The sequence below is a fragment of the Diuraphis noxia genome, unplaced genomic scaffold, assembly GCF_037042655.1.
Source record: "Diuraphis noxia isolate RWA-SAM2 unplaced genomic scaffold, SU_Dnox_SAM2 contig0001, whole genome shotgun sequence".
In the NCBI taxonomy this organism is placed as follows: domain Eukaryota; kingdom Metazoa; phylum Arthropoda; class Insecta; order Hemiptera; family Aphididae; genus Diuraphis; species Diuraphis noxia.
Genome location: NW_028301711.1, coordinates 73,793,914 through 73,814,463, shown reverse-complemented (window position 1 = coordinate 73,814,463; position 20,550 = coordinate 73,793,914). Strand labels below are relative to the sequence as shown.

Sequence of the window (20,550 nt, the reverse complement as noted above, 5' to 3'; positions counted from 1 at the left end):
TATACAATGATACAATGATATAATACCATCATCCGTTACAGTAACAGTATCCAGTACAGCAGAGCGACATCCACTTTGCCGCTTTTTTATCTCCAAAATTAACTGTTAACACCACGACTAGGGTGAATTGCTTACGGTTACGGTCGATCTATGAGATTAGGTCCCTTTTACATAAATCCTTTAACGTGACAGTTGTCCCGACCTACGGTAGTTCACACACATAAACGTGACAACTTGTCTAGTATATGGTCATTAAACATGTATATAATAATATGGGCAGAAGCATTACTCGAGGCGTTACGCATATGCATGAGTGAGTTACTGATGACCAAAGACCGAACATTTCAATTTGTGAACTTAAACGTGTGCGAGCTGAGTACGTTGATCTATGGTATTTCATAATATTATTATATTACATAAACACGAGAGACGCACACATATTATTATTATATAGTATATACTATATATGTTACGCCGAATTTATGAAATCTGCAACGCTGTTGCCGACAACGTGTAATCGGCAACTATGCCACCAAATTCACAAAATCGGCAAATTTTGATTGCTAATTTCATGAAATAGGCACACTTTTTTCTGCCGATTTCATGAATTCGGTAACACATTCCAAATATGAAATAGTGATACCTATATATAAATAATCAAAATTTCACGCGTGTTCATTATTGGCATTACTAAGCCATTAATCTTTATTCCCTATGACGATAATGCAATGCCATCATATAGGTAAGTACAAACATTTTATCTTAGTTTGTATTGCTTTGATAAAAGTATAAATATAATATGAATATATAACTAAACATATTAAAACAATTTCATAACTTTCGACTTTTTTTATTTTTTTCTACGACTTTTTACACATAATTTATTATTACAATATGATTTTATTATATTTCCAGTGTTTATGTACAATCATAAATATAACACATTAATTTATATTGAATTATGTGTTATCATTATTTTAAGAATGGTCTTGCCGATTTCACGCAACCGGCAGTATTATGCATTTAAAGTTGCCGATTTCACGTTGTCGGCAACAGCGATGCCGATTTCATGTAATCGGCAATTTCATAAATTCGGCGTAACATATACATTATACAACTGTACAAGGCGATTCATCAAGCAGGCTCATATCCATCCTATTTTTGCTAATAAAAATGATTTATTGTTCGGATTCTGATTTTTTTTATTAAGTATAGAAAATAAATTAAAATGAAATATATTTGTATGTACATTTTTATGCGATATGTTTTCAAATACTTAATTTTTGTATGTCATTTGAGGATTGTTGTGTAATAATACTGCAAAAACTTGTTAACTATCTTCAAAAATAAATCCTACCCTTTTTTACTGTAAATTGTAAATTTGTATAAAAAATATTTATGTGTTTAAATAGAAACATCACTATAGTTAACATTTAAAACCACTGCAGGTGACAACTTACAGGTACATTTTAGTATTACCTATATGTTTTTTATAAGTGTCTAAATATAATACGTAAAATGTAAATAATATAGGCTATAAGTATTGCATGTACATTGATATTATGAATGATTATCATCCTCGCAATATACATAAAATTTAATAACCCTCAAACATCTCATTCGAATTTTAAATTTGTTTTTTTTTTTGATGCAAAAACATTTTCAAAAAGATTACGAGCTCAACAACTTACAAAGTTTACAAAAATGCGCGAAAAAACAGTTAAAGTACTATACAACTAAAAAAATCCTATATTTTTTTATTATGTGAAAATATAGTGCTTAAAAAAAAAAAAATGTTGGTGATATAAAATTTTTGTCGGACAATTGCTTCGGTGTTTATTTATAAGTCGCGTAAAACGCGTGACGTCATAAAATCACACCGTCCGTGGGACCGTATCTAAGATACACGCGTTGTTGTTATTTCGCTCGATTAAAATAACCATAGAGAAAAATTGATTCAAGGTATAAGTTACTAAAGTACATTTATAAAAAGGTTATACATTTCTTTAGATGATCATATTATTTTTACAGTATTAAAATTCGTTTCAGGATAGTTTACAAGAAAGACAAAAAATTAAAATAGAAAAAATAGAAAAAATAGCAAATATATCATATTAAATAATATTATACACTGTTAATTAAAGTTTAAACAAATGTGTTATTATAATTTATAGTTCATAACTAAAATAAATATGTAAAACAAACCTAACAATAAAATATACCTAAGTACCAATTCAAATAAGGTAGGTTCATAAAATTGAATACAGGTAAGTATATATAGTAGGTTTATACTACAATAAAACAACTTACATATTTGATATTATTTTTTTATATAGTATATTATTAATTATAATGTTAAATGTTTAATGGATTGTAATAAGTAATAGATTACACAAATTACGCGTTTTGAAAACCAACATTATAATACGTTCTACTCAGGATAACGTTCACGAATTTTTTTGACCACACATGATGGAATAACAACTCTATTCCCTATAGTATAAAACAAACACAATAAAGAATAAAATAACTGGAAACATGGTATAATGACAAAAATTATCAAAGAAACTGAAAAAGAAATTATACCACAACAATTTGGTGTACAAAGAGACTGTAATACCTACATCCCAAAAAATGTTATCAAATTTATCCAACACTTCGCCTTCCTTATGAAGAATTAAAATCAAAGAGTTATTAAAGATTTACCTAAAAATATAATCTAATTAGCTAAATTAGCTATTATTATATATTATAATAATTCAATTACGTATAATACATGTATATTTGTTTGGATTAATACATTTTATTGTGACGTTTTTTTTACATATTTATTTTAGTTCTTAAACTAAAAATATTAGAATAATACATTTGTTTAACAGTTAATTAAAGTTTATTATAATTATAATTATTAATTAGGTATTCTATTTTAATTTATACAGTCAATGTATAATCTTATTTAATATAATATGTTTGCTATTTTATATATTTTAGTTTTTTATCTTTCCTAAAAACTACCCTGAAACAAATTTTAATACTGTAAAAATAATATGATCATCTAAAGAAATTTATAACCTTTTTATAAATGTACTTTAGTAAGTTATATCTTAAATCTATTTTTCTCTATAGTTATTTTAATCGAGTGAAATAAATACAACGCGTGTATCTTAGATACGGCCCGGCGGACGGTGTGATATTATGACGTCACGCGTTTTATGCGACTTATAAAATAAACACCGAAGTAATTGTCCGACAAAAATCTTTATGCTACCAAAATGTTTCTTTTTTTAAGCACTACATTTTCACACAATAAAAAAATTAGGATTTTTTTAGTTGTATAGTCCTTAGATAATATAATTGCAGGATACTTCTTTAACGTGGTATTACATAAACATAAAAAATAAATTAAAATAAAATATGGTTTATTAATTTATTATAAAGTGAAAAATTGTTGGGGGGTTGAGTGGGTGAGTATGCCGGTTAATCATTCTGTAAGTTTCTATAGCTCTATATAAGCTGTTTCATATGTCTTTTTTTTACAAATGAATCGAAAAACAACGAACTCGTTGGATCTCAGTCCCCATCAGCAGCAACAGTGTGATGGTAACTGCGCAGATAGAATAATATTATATTATCCTTACGCAGTTATTCACTTTCGCGGTGTGTACATCACGGCGGCGTAGTCGATTTGATTATTATACGAATAGGAATTTATCCCCCCCCTCCACTTATAACACTGCCTCAAGTGCCGGGCAGGTGATCACGGTGCGAAAAGGAAATATATCCTGCTGTAGTAGGTAAATAATGCTCACCCGGAGCCGGAGAGAGCCCCTCATCGCGTGTGCCCCCGTTATATGGTTTTTCGCGCGGAATGGATGCGAATTAACCCTGGCACCAAATCCTGGATTATCCGAAGCACCGCGAATGTCTGGCTTTAAACGTGAACTGAGCTCGTCCGCCTCACATTAATGCGTCCAAATCGTAAATATCCGAACTGGCCCTAATCCACCCCTCCGGCACAACCCCTCCCCCCAAAAAAAACCTCCGCAGAAGGGATCGTATTATAGGTCTTTTTATTACATGCGTCTTCGTTGGTAGTTTTATATTTTTTTTGCCTTATTTTCTCCCTACTTTTCCGACACAATTTTTCATCGTTCGTGCAAACTGCATTTTGTTTACCGAGGAATTATCCTCGGCACAACGCGCCCCATCTTAGTCCTTACCTGACTAAATATTTATTAATTTCCAACCACATTACTATTATGCACCTAACCAGTAACCACAAGTGTGTTCCGTCATATTTTAAACAGTCGCAGACATTTTCACCGGATTTTCGTTGTTACATAAATATTATTATATTATCCAATCAACTCATGCCCCGTTTCAATATTATAATAATAACTATCTATATCGAAATCTATGATTAAGTTATTTTGATTTATCTTATATTTCATTATCATTTGAAACTATATTCATTATTAAATTACTTGCTGCATGCTTAAATATATTTTACTCGGTACACGTTCTACGATTATACAGATTAGCTAGGTACCTACCATTTTTTATTCCGACATCATAGTGACAAGGAAATGAAAAAAAACCGTTTTATTGGGATAGGAAGTTGATGACTTAAAAAATATCAAAGTAAACAATTATTTAATGAACTAGAAACACAACAAAACTTGTTTAAATTATTTATTTATTAACAACGATACCAAACATATACTTTATACGTCATTAAACTAAATACATCAATACATGGAATGCGTATTATGTATAATTCTCATATTAGGCACATAAAACGTCTACAGAGTAGTCGACATTATATTGTGTATTCTGATTTGATTTTAACGTTGATATTTTGAAGACAATAACAATTTTCATAGACAACAATAACATTTTACCACGTTTTCCTATGACTCGGAAGTCAGAATACATAATATATGGTGACTTCCTATAAGGATCATATTTTGATTAATACACATTATGTCCCATATATGTACATATTTAGTTTAGAGACGTAGGTATACAATGATGAACATTATTTTATCGAAATTTAAATATAAGAACTTGTAAGACTATTGTAAGTATTGAACTTTAATTTGTAAACTTAACTTAAATATTGTTGCTAACCTATTTTACTTACCCGTATATAAGTCAAATTTCAAATGATGAAATATTTTTATCTACAGTTCCGTGAACTAAGGTATTATATTTACGGCGTTTTATAATAATATACTCAATCAGTGAAAAATAGCTGTCTTAAATAAACACATTTTTTGGTAGAAAAGCTGAAAATCATCTAGGGTGTTCGCACAAATGAAAATAAAGTTATCAATTCCCGAACCCAAGATATTTAAGATTAAGAATATTTTGTTGTTTTTGTTTTATTTAAGGGCTAACTCGGTGACTTGGAATCCACACAAATTGATGGGCACCCTACTCCAGTGTTCCACAATACATTTCCGAGAGAATGTGAGTATTAAGGCATTAATAATCGTTAATTGTTAATCCTTATAAATTATTATGTATACTTGAGTGAAATTCATAATAATAATTAATTGTGTGTATCTCGTGCTCATAAAATCGTATAAAGTGTATGGGCTTAATTTCAACTGTACGACGTGTTCAATACTTGCTATTCGTCTGTCTATAATAAATCATTTTTATTATTTTAATAATCGTTCTATAGTTAATATGATATAATATGGTGTATATATTATTATGTATTATGTATATATATTTATGGTAATATGATGGTTATTGCTGGTTTTGGCGTTTAACCAGAAAAAAAATATCAGGTAATTTGAAAAAAAAAATAGTAGATAAATTCAGTTTTAAACATTAAACAATGCTATATCACACACAACAATAAATAATTATAATTACTTTAATAATACCGGACTAATATTCGTTGCAATAATAATTATTATTGCGCAATTAGGCTTAAAATAAGTACGTTTAATATAACATATATTAATAATACTGTTTGATTTATGGGGAGTAATTTAGTCAGGAAATAATCATTAAATCCTACTAAAGCTTAATGAACATTTTGCGAAGGGCTTAGTATAAAATTGTAAGCCATTATCATCTATAAATAATTTAGGATTTACCTGAATAGTTTAGCCAGTATAGGTACTTCCTATTCGTACAATTTGTATGACGAAAAATAGATACGGTTACACTTGGAATTTTTAATTTAGAGGACGTTATATCCGCATGTGTTGTCTCCGTCTTACAAGTGCGTAACATGGCGTATTTTAAGATATACAAAAAATTTACAATTTTAAGATACTCATAACTCGCTTTAAAATTAAAATATAATAAAAAGCCTATGAGAAGCCTACGATAATAATGTTACCTTTAATTTTTTTAAGAGGTCAATTCACTCTAAATTATAAACTCATGGAGATAAACATGATCTCCTGAGCGTAAAATTTGCCAAGAAGGAAACAACACACGCAGGTCCTCTTAAATGGTCCGACAGAAAACCCATAGAAATCATCTCTTGTGGTCTTGTGCAAATGCATAATAAAATATATGTTATAAAACCAACAATAAAATATTTCGTATAAAAAGTTATTTTTTATTCTGAATATTGTAATTTCGAATTATATTTGTATTTTACTATTTTCACTTTAAATTATGTTCGTAAATAATATTGTTTTGGTATTTTCTTTTTTTTATGTTTGTCGACAGTTTTAAAATTAAAAACTTGAATTTGTATAGTCTTAAATCAAATCCGTGTGTCCGAAATTTTATATAAACTAAGAATGAATGCTTCAAATATTTCAGCACAACACGTATATCACCGAGTTTTTTAAAAAATTTTAGAAAATAGAATACATTGTATAATAATCATTAAATCACTTTTCACGAGAACCAACAAAATTCAGATAATAATTATACTACATGAGAGATAAATGGCAATTTAATCTGTAAAACCATCATGTTATGTTTTTTGTAATCATGCGATATTATAATAATTCAATAACCTAATAAACTGTTTTTGGCTTTTGTTAAAATTGTCTATATAGGTATCGACCCTTGTGTGTGACACTGCGATGGAGTAGTCTAGGACTTATTATTTAAAATTCACATTTTAACTTATTTAAAAAGTTTGTTATTTCTTTAATTAATTTCAAATAAATATTATATTTTTATATATATAATGTATCATATAGTACAGACACAGCACATATAGTATTTAAAATATAGGTACATACAGATTTTGATACTTGTTTATGTTATATTGTTATCAAATATAAAAAGATAGTACACGCGAGCAATGCAATTAGCTTTAAATATGAATAATATGACTTAATTTATCATTACGATTATGTTTTGCACCTGCAGCTGAAATTTAATGGAATTACGCCAATGATAATTACCTTTAACTTATAATTCTTTTGTTTTCATTTCAAAATGATCTATAAATAATTGCATAATAACTTTACGGTGTACAATAACAGCACCTGTTTTGAGGTTTAAAGATTTAAATCTCTGCTAATGTTATTTCAAAATTATGTGCTCAATTATTTATCATTGTTGACATTATTGTATGAATTTCATACTCAAATGCACAAAAACTACCTATAAAATACATAATCCATTGATGCATTCATGATGTGCCTCTTTTCATTTATACAAAAAATGTTGTTTTAATTTCGGCATATAACCTACGTCATATTTGTTTATTTTACCTATAGTCTATCGTCTTATACTATTTTTAGTGAACAGTTTGAAATAAAATACGACGTACACAGATATATTTTACAAATAGAAAATAGAGTGAGTAGTAATCAATAAACTCGCAATAAAACCCACACTTCAGTGCAGCAGTTGGTGTTCATTAAAATAAAAAAACAGTATTCTTTGTTGAAAACATTACAACCCTTCGCCCGTGCACAATAATACGGACAATCGTTTTTAGAACAACTTGAATCGTGACAAAACTTTAGGCCGCCATTTCCCGATACTATATATATATATATATATATATATATATAGAGAGAGAGAGAGAGAGATTGGTCACTTATAAAAGTTTGAGATTTTGATAGTTTAAAAACAAAAATTTGCCTCTACGATGTTAGACGTGATCTTCTACTCGACACTCAACAAACTTTACGACAATTAAATTTAAAATATCTAAACTTTTTTCATTTCTGAAACTAATAAAGCTCATAAATCAGTTCATTTGACATGACCGTGCAGAGGGTGTCGTCGATTATTAATATTAATATTTATAGTAATTTATTATAAATGAATTGATGACTCATATTATATTAAAATGTATACTGGAAGTGGCGGTTTGTGGATAAAATAGTTGTTGGTGCACATTTAAAAAATGTATAAAGTATTAAACTCTATGTACAGAAGGTAATAATAAAATAAATAATAAATTAGGTACATTAGGACAACTACTAAACAACCGCCACCCATTACCATCAAGGCGACGCCGTCGTTGCCGTGAGCACAACCTCATCTGTGAACAAGGTGCCATATGAAAATGTTTATGCGCATGCGTGAACCGATCATATTTTCATTATGCTCAATCTGACCTAAAAAATGGAACTTCACGGAAAAAAATTGTTCGTGCCCATATATATTATTGCCTATATTTAGCCACTTTTCTGCAGCCAATATAATGCGATAACATTGATAAAACGATAACACAATCACTATGGACAATATTCACTTCGATTTAGAAAAATGTATGTTTTAAACATGTTTAAAACATAAAAACTCTGGTTAAAATTAGGTTTAATATTATATAATATTTTGTTATTAGGCCAGCAGATAGTCCTATGATGGGCTGTGGATGATTTGCCTAATAAATAACCCCGGAAAAAATATCCCCGAAAAAAAACCCCCGAAAAAATAACCACGCGAAAAAATAACCACGGAAAAAATAACCCTATAATAAAAATGATTTGTAAGTAATAAAGCATAAATTTGTAAAACAATGTCAATAATATATAAATAAAAAATTCTCATTATAAACGTGGAATACAATACAATTTGTCAATTTATATAATATAATAATTTGGTAGTAAAGTATAAATTTGTAAAACAATGTCATTAATATATAAATAAAAAATTCTTATTATAAACTTATATTATGGGGTTATTTTTTCTGTGGTTATTTTTTCGCGTGGTTATTATTTCGGGGGTTTTTTTTTCGGGGTCTAAATTTCCGGGGTTATTTTTTCCGTGGTTATTTTTTCGCGGTACCCTGTGGATAGTGTATCCAGTTTGTTGTGACTATCTCTATCTTCGACCATATAAGCTAATAGACGCGCCTTATCATATGCTTGTATAGGCACAATTATGTAGCCATCATGTTTAATGATATGATGTCACGTTTGGGCAAAACAATTTCAAGTTATTATTAATTTGTTTATTTGGTGTTTCACTCGTTCACAGGCTTACAACGTTTGCCGTTTGGAACACATTTTTTACTGTCGTATTGTATGTCTCGAGTCTGTCCCTTGTCGTTGAAAATTATTTTTCACATTCAAGCTTTCATAGTTTCAAACTGCTTTCTTTGAAACTTGAAAGTATTGTGTTTTGAAATGTTTGATAAATGATCATGGTTTTATTATAATGATAGTTAAAGTATGAATGTTGAAAAGCTTAGTTTTTGGTTGCATTATTTTACTTTTGATATTCATATGAAACACCAAATAGCAAATACACCTCAATAGGACTAGGTATGAGGTAACTACTGTCTACTAAAATGGTAAAATACAATAATGGTTTGATTAAATATTGCATTCTTACTATTAATTGAATAATATTTTATATAATATATTTATATATTGTGTAACCAAGTAATTATATTCTAATAAATAATATTTAGTATAGTTGTGGATCATTTACGTTAACAAATACATAACAATTATTTTATTATTTTATTGGATTTCGTCATTGATTAAAGTACCTATAATATACAAATATAAGTACCTACCCTAAATAAATGTATTATATACATACATTTATTCAAAATGTTTAAGACATTTATTGAATTATTATGTTATTTGTTAGCTTAAAAAAAGCTAACTGTGTTTGTATACTAAAAAAAAGTAACTTATTTTTAACTAAGTTAAGTTACTTTTATTTTCTAATTTACTTGTAACTTTTTTAGTTAGTTAGTTAGCAAGTTAAGAAAAAATAGAGGTAACTTTTAAAAAACTTACTTTTTTCTATATTACCTTAACTTAACGAGTTAAAAAAAATAGTTAACTTGCCCAGCCTTGCTATTTTATGATTTCAAGAATTAAAATTTGTAAGTAAGCCATTCAATCATATTTTATTGGGATAGCTAGAATACTATCTAAAGTCCGGCCGCCGGCCGGCGTTATTGCCCAAACGTGACGTCACACGCTACATGATGTTGGCGTCAAGATATTTACCGTATGCCGCGTCTATTAGCTTATATGGTCGAAGATCTCTATACACATTTTCTGCTTTTTTTTTAAACTAATTTAAAATGATCGAGCTACATTTACGCTGTTACGCAGACATAGGCACACATACGAGCTCGACACTGGCCTATGCTCGTTACCCATCTGAAAAGGACATCGTGTCTGAGATGACTGATATTTAATCATAATAAAATGTCACAAAATATAATAAAATTATTTCAGGGACTTTTGATCAGCTGCAACCAAATGAGCGCGGAATACTTGTTCATGCAAGACAAACTATACGACGTCCAATACGATACAGGCGACAAAGTAATACAGTGTGGTCGCCATAACGATGTGTTTAAACTTTGGCTGCAATGGCGCGCCAAGGTATGGGTATAACAACTGTTCGATTTTAGTTGGTAAAATTTACCGTTTTTCCCGCACTTACCTAATTCCGATGTTTTTTTTTTTTCTCCCACCCGGCGCGCACTCTACTACACCACCGTGTCACGTCCAGGGTACCGAAGGTTTCGAAAAACACATGGACCACTTGATGGAACTCAGTGAATATATGGTGGAGAAAATTAAGGCATCGCCGGACAAATATTATCTGATCCTCGAACCGGAAATGGTGAACGTCAGCTTTTGGTACGTGCCGAAGCGCTTGCGGAACATCCCACACTCGCCGAAACGAGCGGAAAGCCTTGGCCAGGTATGAGTTCTTAAATCAAAAATTCCAACAAAATAAATATATATATATATATATAACTATGAATATAAGCTTGCAGTAACATAATTATAATTTATAAAGTACTCACTGCAGCGGTGAATGTGTTACGGAATCGAACGAAAACTGTTAATTTTCTGTACTTATATAGCATACGATATACGTATCAACTCGTAGACGAAGATTTGATAAAAATTATGAGTTATAACTGTCTAAAGAGCTTAATTTTTGGAACTTGTTAGGTTAGATTATGTAGTCCTTTAAGAATAAAAAAAATTAAAAATTTTAAACATATAACAAAAACATCAAGTTCCTATTACAAAAAATGAATTTATTTTATTAAATAATATTTATATTCAATTACCTATTATTGTTCACGTAGGTAGTAAAACCCAATTTGAGAGGGCGAATGTAAGTTCCTACACGAGACCTAGCAGGTAAACAAGATACATATGTAAGTTCCTACACGAGACCTAGCAGGTAAACAAGATACATATGTTAGTTCCTACACGATAAAATAAGGTACATATGTAAGTTCCTACACAGTAATAACCAGGTACATGTGTAAGTTCCTACACAGTAATAACCAGGTACATGTGTAAGTTCCTACACAGTAAAAAGCAGGTACATGTGTAAGTTCCTACACAGTAAAAAGCAGGTACATGTGTAAGTTCCTACACTAAGTATATTATAAGTTATCAATATGATATTAGTTATAATGATATATCATATTATAATACTGTCATACATTTTAACCCTTTATTCTATATAATATATAATTCTTTATAATATTTAATAATTTACCTTATAAATATTATCAATTTAATAATTTTAAAAATAATAATTGTAATAATATAATAATAATTCGTCATTTATTGAAAAAAATAAAAATAAAAATTATCCATTCTATATAATATTTAATAATTTTAAAAATAATAATTGTAATAATATAATAATAGTTCGTCATTTATTGAAAAAAATATAAATATAAATTATCCATTCTATATAATATTTAATAATTTTAAAAATAATGATATAACTGTTATTATAGATTGATAACTTATAATATTCCTAGTGTAGGAACTTACACGTGTACCTTTTTTTACTGTGTAGGAACTTACACATGTACCTGTTTTTCGTCGTGTAGGAACTTACACATCACATATGTAGGAATTAACGTATGTAATTGTCTACCTGTTACTCTCGTGTAGGAACTTACGATTCCCCATTTGAGATGCCTTTCACAATAAAACCGTATGAGAAGCCATACAATGATGCCTAATCTAAAATGAGGCCATTTTTCTGTTTTATAATTTATTTTTATTGTACTCTGCCTTGTTTAATTAACTAATTTGCAATACTTAATACCTACTATTACATTATATTTATATTTGTATATTAAAGGTGTTGTTTTTGGAAGAAAAAAAAATTATAATTATACGACTTATTAATTTGTCAACATAATAGTGATTACATTAAAATGTTAAAATAACTATGAAATTTTAACTAAACATATCGCTGTTCGAAGTTTTGATTAATAACTTTTAGAAACCAAAAATAAATACACCGGAAATTTATCGCCTATATCATTGATTTTATAATAATATGATATAATATTATATTATAAAATCAATGCCTATATTACATACAGTTATTATTTAAATATTTTTATTTTAATGTGAAATTTAATTAAAATCATTGCCTGTAATCTTCTTTAAAAAATGTAGTAATCAGTTTCATAAACAAAATACGATAATGCGTTCAGTTGATTTGTAATACCTCAGTAATACTCATTACTTATGCATAGGATGTTTATTATTATTTACTAGAATAATACATTGTAATTTGTAAGATTGCGTGGAACTCAAATAGACATTATGGGTTTCAAACGTGTTACCCCTTTTATTATTTTTACTGTGTAAACATTAATTCCGATAAGCTTGTTTAAACATATCATAACAAATCACGGTGTCCCTTTATATTGCGATGTCTCCCCACTGTACATTCCAAAAATAATTATGCAATAATTTCATCGTAGCTGAAAATATGTAGATAGCGGATATACCTACATAAAATTCAATATTACTTCTCTCCTTATTATTTTGATTCACTAAACTATATTGTAATAAATATTATTGAAGTGAGAACGTTTATATTAAATACTTCAATAATATTTGACCGACTCGATTAAACATTAATAAACATTTATAAGCTATTAATAATATGTTTGCTATTAAGAACAATACAAAATGATTCTAAGTAATTCGTCTCGAAGGCCGTAAATCATTTGTGCATTATCTGCTTACCTGCGCCAAATTATCGTACATCAAATGCCGCATAGAGGTATTTTAAGAGCACATGCAGTTTCAAAAAGTGTGTCACTCATACCCACCCAATTTTTTCTAAATATTTTCACTTATTAATAACTGTGTAGTTCAAGGAAATTAATATTATTGTAGACTACAGTTTATGTTATAAATTTATAAGCTTCCCTATGAAACCTGTAGTAATATACACCCCCCCCCCCGTCGAGAACACATGCAGTTGCATTACTTGCTAACCAACCTGCCTGGGCGCCACTGCAAATGCGCATCAATATTCTAAACGATAGAAGGGCAGGGGCGTCATTTCAGGTTTTTTTCGGGTGTGTAAAGTTTCAAGAAGGCCATTTTGAAATTTCACCAGGCCATATAAAAATAGATATACATACATATTATCCTGCATTCAATTATTTCCATACATTACAGACCGGTTATTACAATTTGATTTTAATCGTATAAACAATTGTGCATTCGTGGCTCGTGCATTATTTTAGGCTTCAGCAAGGTGCAGGCCAATTGTAATATTCTAAGTAAAGTAAAAGTAAAAGTAAGGGGTGCAACTGCACCCCCCCCCCCCAAATGACGACCCTGTAGAAGGGTATACCAAATTGAATTAGGTACATGATGTATAATAGATAATAAACAATTTAAGATTTTTAAACTTAAAAATAATTAATATACATGAACATTTAAAGTTAAAATGTTGACAAAATTCATCGAAAACTCGAAATTTTAATTTAATTTTTACTTGATATATTTCACATAACGTGAGGGAATTTAGAGATAAGTACATTTCAAGACCAAAGTTAGAAAACAACTTGTGCTTGGAGATGCACCTTTTTTCGTTTCTATTGTTGAATAATATTTTGATGCGCAAATGATGTTTTTAAACGGTCAATGCGGAAACGAAGTATAACCCAAAAAGTCGAACGATGCGCGATTGTATTACAAAAAAGGTCGAAATGAACAATAGTGATGCGCACACACATAGAAATACTATTGTTGATTTAACTTTTTACAATTTTGTTGACAGTGTAGTTGTTAATTATACAAATTGCACAACCGGCGTTTAGGTGAACATCTAATACTCGTAGCTCTGTACTAAATAATACTTACCAAAACCGGTAAAATGCGTGTTGCAGATTACGCCGGTTCTGAAGGGCAAAATGATGGAAGTCGGCACCCTGATGGTCGGATATCAGCCACTGAACGAGATACCGAACTTCTTCCGGAACATCATATCCAGCGCCGCGGTCACCAAGGAGGACGTCGACTTTTTGCTGTCCGAACTGGATCGCCTGGGACAAGACCTCTAAGTCAGAAAATCCAAAAAAAAAAAAATTAAAGGATTAACGATAAATTCTGCTAGTCTCTATAATAATATGTGTAGTTATTATTGTGTTATGATTTAGTAGACGCTTTAATATCACGATCCCCGGTCAATATGGCTCCCGTCTTCATTATAATCTTCATAACAATAATATTAGGTTTATTGTGTGCTGAGTTTATATTTACTTACATTGTAGGTAAATAGGTATAGATGATGATTGCGCGTAGTCATCGATAGTTTTTCGTTTTAAATATAATAAAAAAAAAGGCAATAAACGTTATCCCCGATCTTCCTCGATTATTATTTATTATTATTGTTGTTGTTGTTGTTGTTGTTATTGTTATTTTATTTGTAGTAGGTGGTAATTCAAATAAATAGTGAGCATAATATTATTATATTGTATTTGTTATAATTTGCTTCGACCGTCACACGTCCGCACTTCAAATGTTATAATTTTAGGTTTGCTTTTAACTTTTTTAAGTGTCGACTTTTCGTCGAACGCAACTCGCGAGTATTTGATTTTTGTTCCTCACCATTTATCTAAAACCCCATCGTGTATATTTGGTGTTTTTACGGAAATTCGCTGATAGTAATTTCCTCAAATACGTGTATTGTAACGACAGTAATAATAATAATAATGTGCCTGCTGAGATTGACCACTTCTGTTCAACAATCACACGCTAGTCTAATATCGTTTTAAGTCTTAAGTATAGGATTCGTTTGGTTGCACTATTTTTTGTTTGAATAAAATATTAAAATCTCATCTGCAGCGATCGGCTGACCAAGAGGGTTGTAAGTTGTCCGTTTCCGTTTAAATGTGTCTAGAGTTTTTCTTTTAAAGTTTCATCCCACAACAAATAGGCACCTACCTGCTACCTCCCGACATAATTTTTCAATCGAAATGAATTTTTTTCGATCGCATGATGGCAATGATAAGTAGTAAAATTTCTATGTACCAACCGTCACGGTTCGGTACACCAAAGTGAATCACGTAAGACGCCAACAATACTCGAAACGAAAAATCGTTTACCGTTAGAGTAATATATTATATTTTCATATTGTTCAATTATTGTCGATTACGGTTTACCTAACCTTTTGTACGCGATTTTTCAGTTCGGGTGAGTTTGCGTCCTAATACATTTTTTGTTTGCATGCTTTTAAAATCATCTCTGTGAAGAAAATCCACAAACGTTTTGTTGATCTCGAATCGTTTGTACGTTTTTAACACACTCTCTTATTATCTGTATAGCTATACCATTGTTTTTCTGCACCGTTTTATTCATACACATTCGCACAAAAGTTTTATATTTGCACAGTTGCACTACCTACAAAATATTATGCACTAATATCGCACTTTCTTTACTTCTATATTAAGCACTTAATTAATATGTAATATATAATAATAATAACATAATCATGGGCGTCCTCAGATGGTAAGGAGCTGGCAACTACACGAAGTCTTCCACGTCCTCCCCCGGATTTCCCTCACTTACTATTTAATGATATGTTATTATGGCTATTTAAAGCACGAAAAGTGCTAAAATCTGTTGCAAAAATATGTCCTTACCATCGAATTTTTTTTTACGTTTAAAAAAAAAATTGACGTCCATGAATATATACCGTATTATTATACTGTTCGATAGTATAAAAATACAAAATTATTTTGAACTTTTAAACTCAATATTATAATACACTATATAAATTATACTAGTAGCACCGTAGTTACATCAAATGCACATAACACGTTTCGCACTTTTTACGCACATAATAATTATTGCACATTTTTGTATATTGATTGATATATTCTATACTTAAGATAATAATATTATATTCAGTGCTGCGATTAGTATTATATAAGATATCGCAATACTGTTAATCACTTCATCACTACTTAAGAGAATGTTGTTTTCTTTATAACTACATAATATTATTATTGCCATTACACGATCCGTCTGAATATCTCTGCGGTGCAAAGTTTGCACGCCTTCCAACGCGCCTCCATTAATCATCAGTTATTATTAATATTATTATCATATATTACAATATCTATTGTTAATCAATCTCGTTAAACTTTCTCCTTTATCGGTGCACCCTCTCGCTGAAACCTATATAGTTCCTAAGTTGACACACTTCAGTGGACCATGCACGTTTTCCAAGTCATTCATCAAAACTCGAGTTCTTATATAGGCTCCCATCTATTTTTTCCCCTAAACATACTCCACACTGAGTACTCGATATAATATAATTGAATACTGTAGGTATACCTAACGCCCACATTTTTTCGTAACTAATCACCCGTCAGATAGGTTTATGTGGTGGTTTTAAGTAGCTTAAGATCTCTAAAAATAAATCCATCCGATTGAACTGCAATATTATTACTCAGGTCCAAAACTTGCTATCGGTCGTACTATTATAGTCAGTTGTACTGCAGTTTGAAGTAAAAATTATGTATCTTGCAACAATATAGACTTGCAAAACTAAAATTAGAAGCGGGAGGGATCTGGGGATACTATAATACCATCACTCTCGGACTCAAAATTAGCTGACTTTAACATTCCAGATCTGCTGCTATTGCTGGCTTTGGTGACATGCAAATAAATGTGCAGAAATCTAACGTTTTCGTCAAAATACCATCAGCTCTGTCCATTTACTGAAACATTACGAAACATCTAGATTTTGCATTTCGTGCACCGTATAAAAGTAGGTATAGGTACGTACATTTCCAGTGACTTGTAAAGGTCCGCCCGATTTTTAAGTAAATTATTTAGGTGCCTATAATAATATGTTGTCATTAGAGGTATACTTATACAGTATTTAATTTGTTTCACCGGCCGCAAAATAAATCATAAATTAACACTACTGTAATAATAAGATACAATGATCGTAATCGATCACCCAATAATGACGTTACGACCCCCCTGATTTATTATTATAGAAATATTAATATTACGTTATAATATTATATATTGTTCAACTGCCCTCCAATACCGCCAGTCAATTTAAACGGATGATGGACTTTATCATTCGTTTGTTGTACTAATAATTATTTTAACTGAGTGATTATATTATCATGTCTATACGACAATTAACCGATATTATAATAATAATGAATAATACAATATACAATAATATCCTGTAGGTGTTATTTAAATATAAATATATGATGACATTATACCATTTTTTTGTGCCTCATGTAATGACGTGTTAATAATAACAATATTATTTTTATTATTATAATAATACCAATCCAGAACATATACTGAGTCAACATTAATTATTGAATATGTCGTGTAGCATTACTAAATTTTTTTTTAAAACACTAGGTACTTACTTACTAGGTGATATATTATACACAATTTTATTTTCCTTTTTTTAGTCGTTACTATAAATAATATTACTAAATAAATATATATAAACGTATAATATAAACACAGTACAACATACCGTGCTATATATTATAATAATTTATATTATATATTATATTATACATAGCTAGACATATTCTATTATATTATAATTATACTGTTAAAATTTTAAAAACGTAATGTGTTGAATATTATTAATAATTATTTTATTGTTGATCTTGATCATGTTACCTATATATATTATATTATATGATACGATACTATAATATATTATTATATCTCTATTATATTACAATATTCCATTCCGTTTAGAATATTACCGTTGTCATTGATAATATCGATGGCTTAGTTGATAGAGCACACTGCGCACAAAATATTATAAGTCCTTATTTTTTACTGAATATTTTTTTTAAGAACATTAAATTAAATATTAAATTATCTGTATTTTTTGATATAGGTTATTTTGTTCTTTAAAATTGTTATAAATTTTGTAAAAAAAAAACTATTTACTTTAATTTATAATAACAATGAAACTTCACTTGATGTTCCTGAATAATTTAATATTGTGATTTATAATATGCCTGCGCTAAGTCATCGATGTAGGCCATTTAAGAATAATGTCATTTCCCCGAGCATTTTACAACACTGATGAATCTGTTTGTTATTTTTTTTTCTCTGATCTCTAATTGCTATACAATAAGAAGGTATTAATCTTACATATTATCATTGCCTATTGGTAATAACCACCATACGCTAATTAAATTATTATTATTTTGGTTATTATTATGTTTGTAAACGTATTGCAATCCGAATACAGTGATCATTCGGATCACAATATTCGAACTCATAGCCAATAAAATGCATACCTACCTAATGGTTTTTTTTGTTGTCGTGTTATATAAATATATTATATGTTACCCGCCTAAGAATAAAATATTATACCGAATCGTATTCATTGATGTATATGTTACTGTGAATGACCGCAGTTGGTGAATGCTGACAGTCGCCGGTTAATGTCGTCGTACACCAAAGTCATTGGTGAATATTGACTTATTGATTAAATTTGTGGTCTTAGTAAACATTCACTAGTGAATGACGACATTTATAGATACAACGATATTGGTGAATGTTGGTAATGCCGTTATTATTTAATCTGATTTGGCTAGAGTTGGAGAAACTGTCCGTATTCGAGTTCCAGATGTTGATCGTAGTAAAATGGATCCCCAAAATATTTTAGCTGTAGTATTAGATATAATAGATAATGATTATTATAAATTAGCAACTAAAAACGGTGGCATAAATCGATTATACACCAGAAACCAGTTTTCAGTCTGTAAAGAAAATTTAATATCAATCACTGATGTAAAAAGAGATCAAAACATTTCTTTAAGGGAAGTTTCTACATCAAATTCGTTGATTGGTGGACAAGGCTATATAAGATGTAACTGCAAAACAAAGTGTACTACAAAAAAGTGTAAATGTAAAAATGTTGGCATTTTAAGTAGTACACAATGTCATGACAGTTTGTCATGCTGTAATAAATAATTTTTAATTATTTATATTTATTTTTTTGATTTAATTAATATAATATATGTCAACATTAACCAAAATCTTGTTGTGTATGTCAACATTGACCAAAATTCTAACGCAAATGTCAACATCCACTAGTAAATGTCTGTATTATTTTAATTTTTCAACATCCACAATTCATTATAGGTGTATGTTGACATTCACCAGGTGACTGTCAGCATTCACCAATTGCGGACATTCACAGTAACATATACATATATAAATGTAGGTCTTGTGTTAAACCTAATGCATATAAAAGTACCTATTATGTTAATTCTGGTTTGTTGATTTGTTGTTTTGAACCTGTACCATGTAGAAAAAGTATATTAATATTAAATATAATCTAATACATATTACAATATAATTATTATCGTCTGCTTTATTTTACAATAAACTATTATACTAAATGTGTGGTTTTGTGATAGTATAACCTATGATTTATTATAGTTTAATAATATTATGCGTTTGTATAATTAACAATAATTTGGAAATTAAAAAGTGATGCTTCGATGACAGTTTAAACGCAAAGGGAAAGAAGTATTGGAATGTCTGAGTATATTATTATTCGGTTAAAATGTTAGACAGCAGTGGCATAGTTAACCGAAACATATTTAAAGCTCACTTAGCAATAAAAATAAGCATCTATAAAATATACAAATACAACAACTTCACTGCCCTAGTGATTACCTAATTTTATAATATTTTACCTTAATCTTGAATCAAGATTCTTGATACTATATTGCATGTAAACATAATGTGACTTCGAATCGGACGACTGTAATCGTATGTACGTATGTTGTGTAGTCTATATGAAAACTTTCAAGGG

General features: G+C 29.4%; 1 protein-coding gene across 1 annotated transcript in view; it reads left to right on the top strand.

Moving 5' to 3' along the window:
- The window catches only part of Gad1 (glutamate decarboxylase), a 138,736-nt gene extending 118,605 nt beyond the window's left edge, over positions 1–20,131 (top strand). The window contains exons 8-11 of the mRNA XM_089215070.1: positions 5,394–5,472; positions 10,650–10,799; positions 10,930–11,124; positions 14,603–20,131. Coding sequence (XP_089071196.1) covers positions 5,394–5,472; positions 10,650–10,799; positions 10,930–11,124; positions 14,603–14,776 — 598 coding nt within the window. The 3' untranslated portion in view covers positions 14,777–20,131. The remainder of the gene's footprint in view (positions 1–5,393; positions 5,473–10,649; positions 10,800–10,929; positions 11,125–14,602) is intronic.
- Positions 20,132–20,550: the final 419 nt, after the last annotated feature.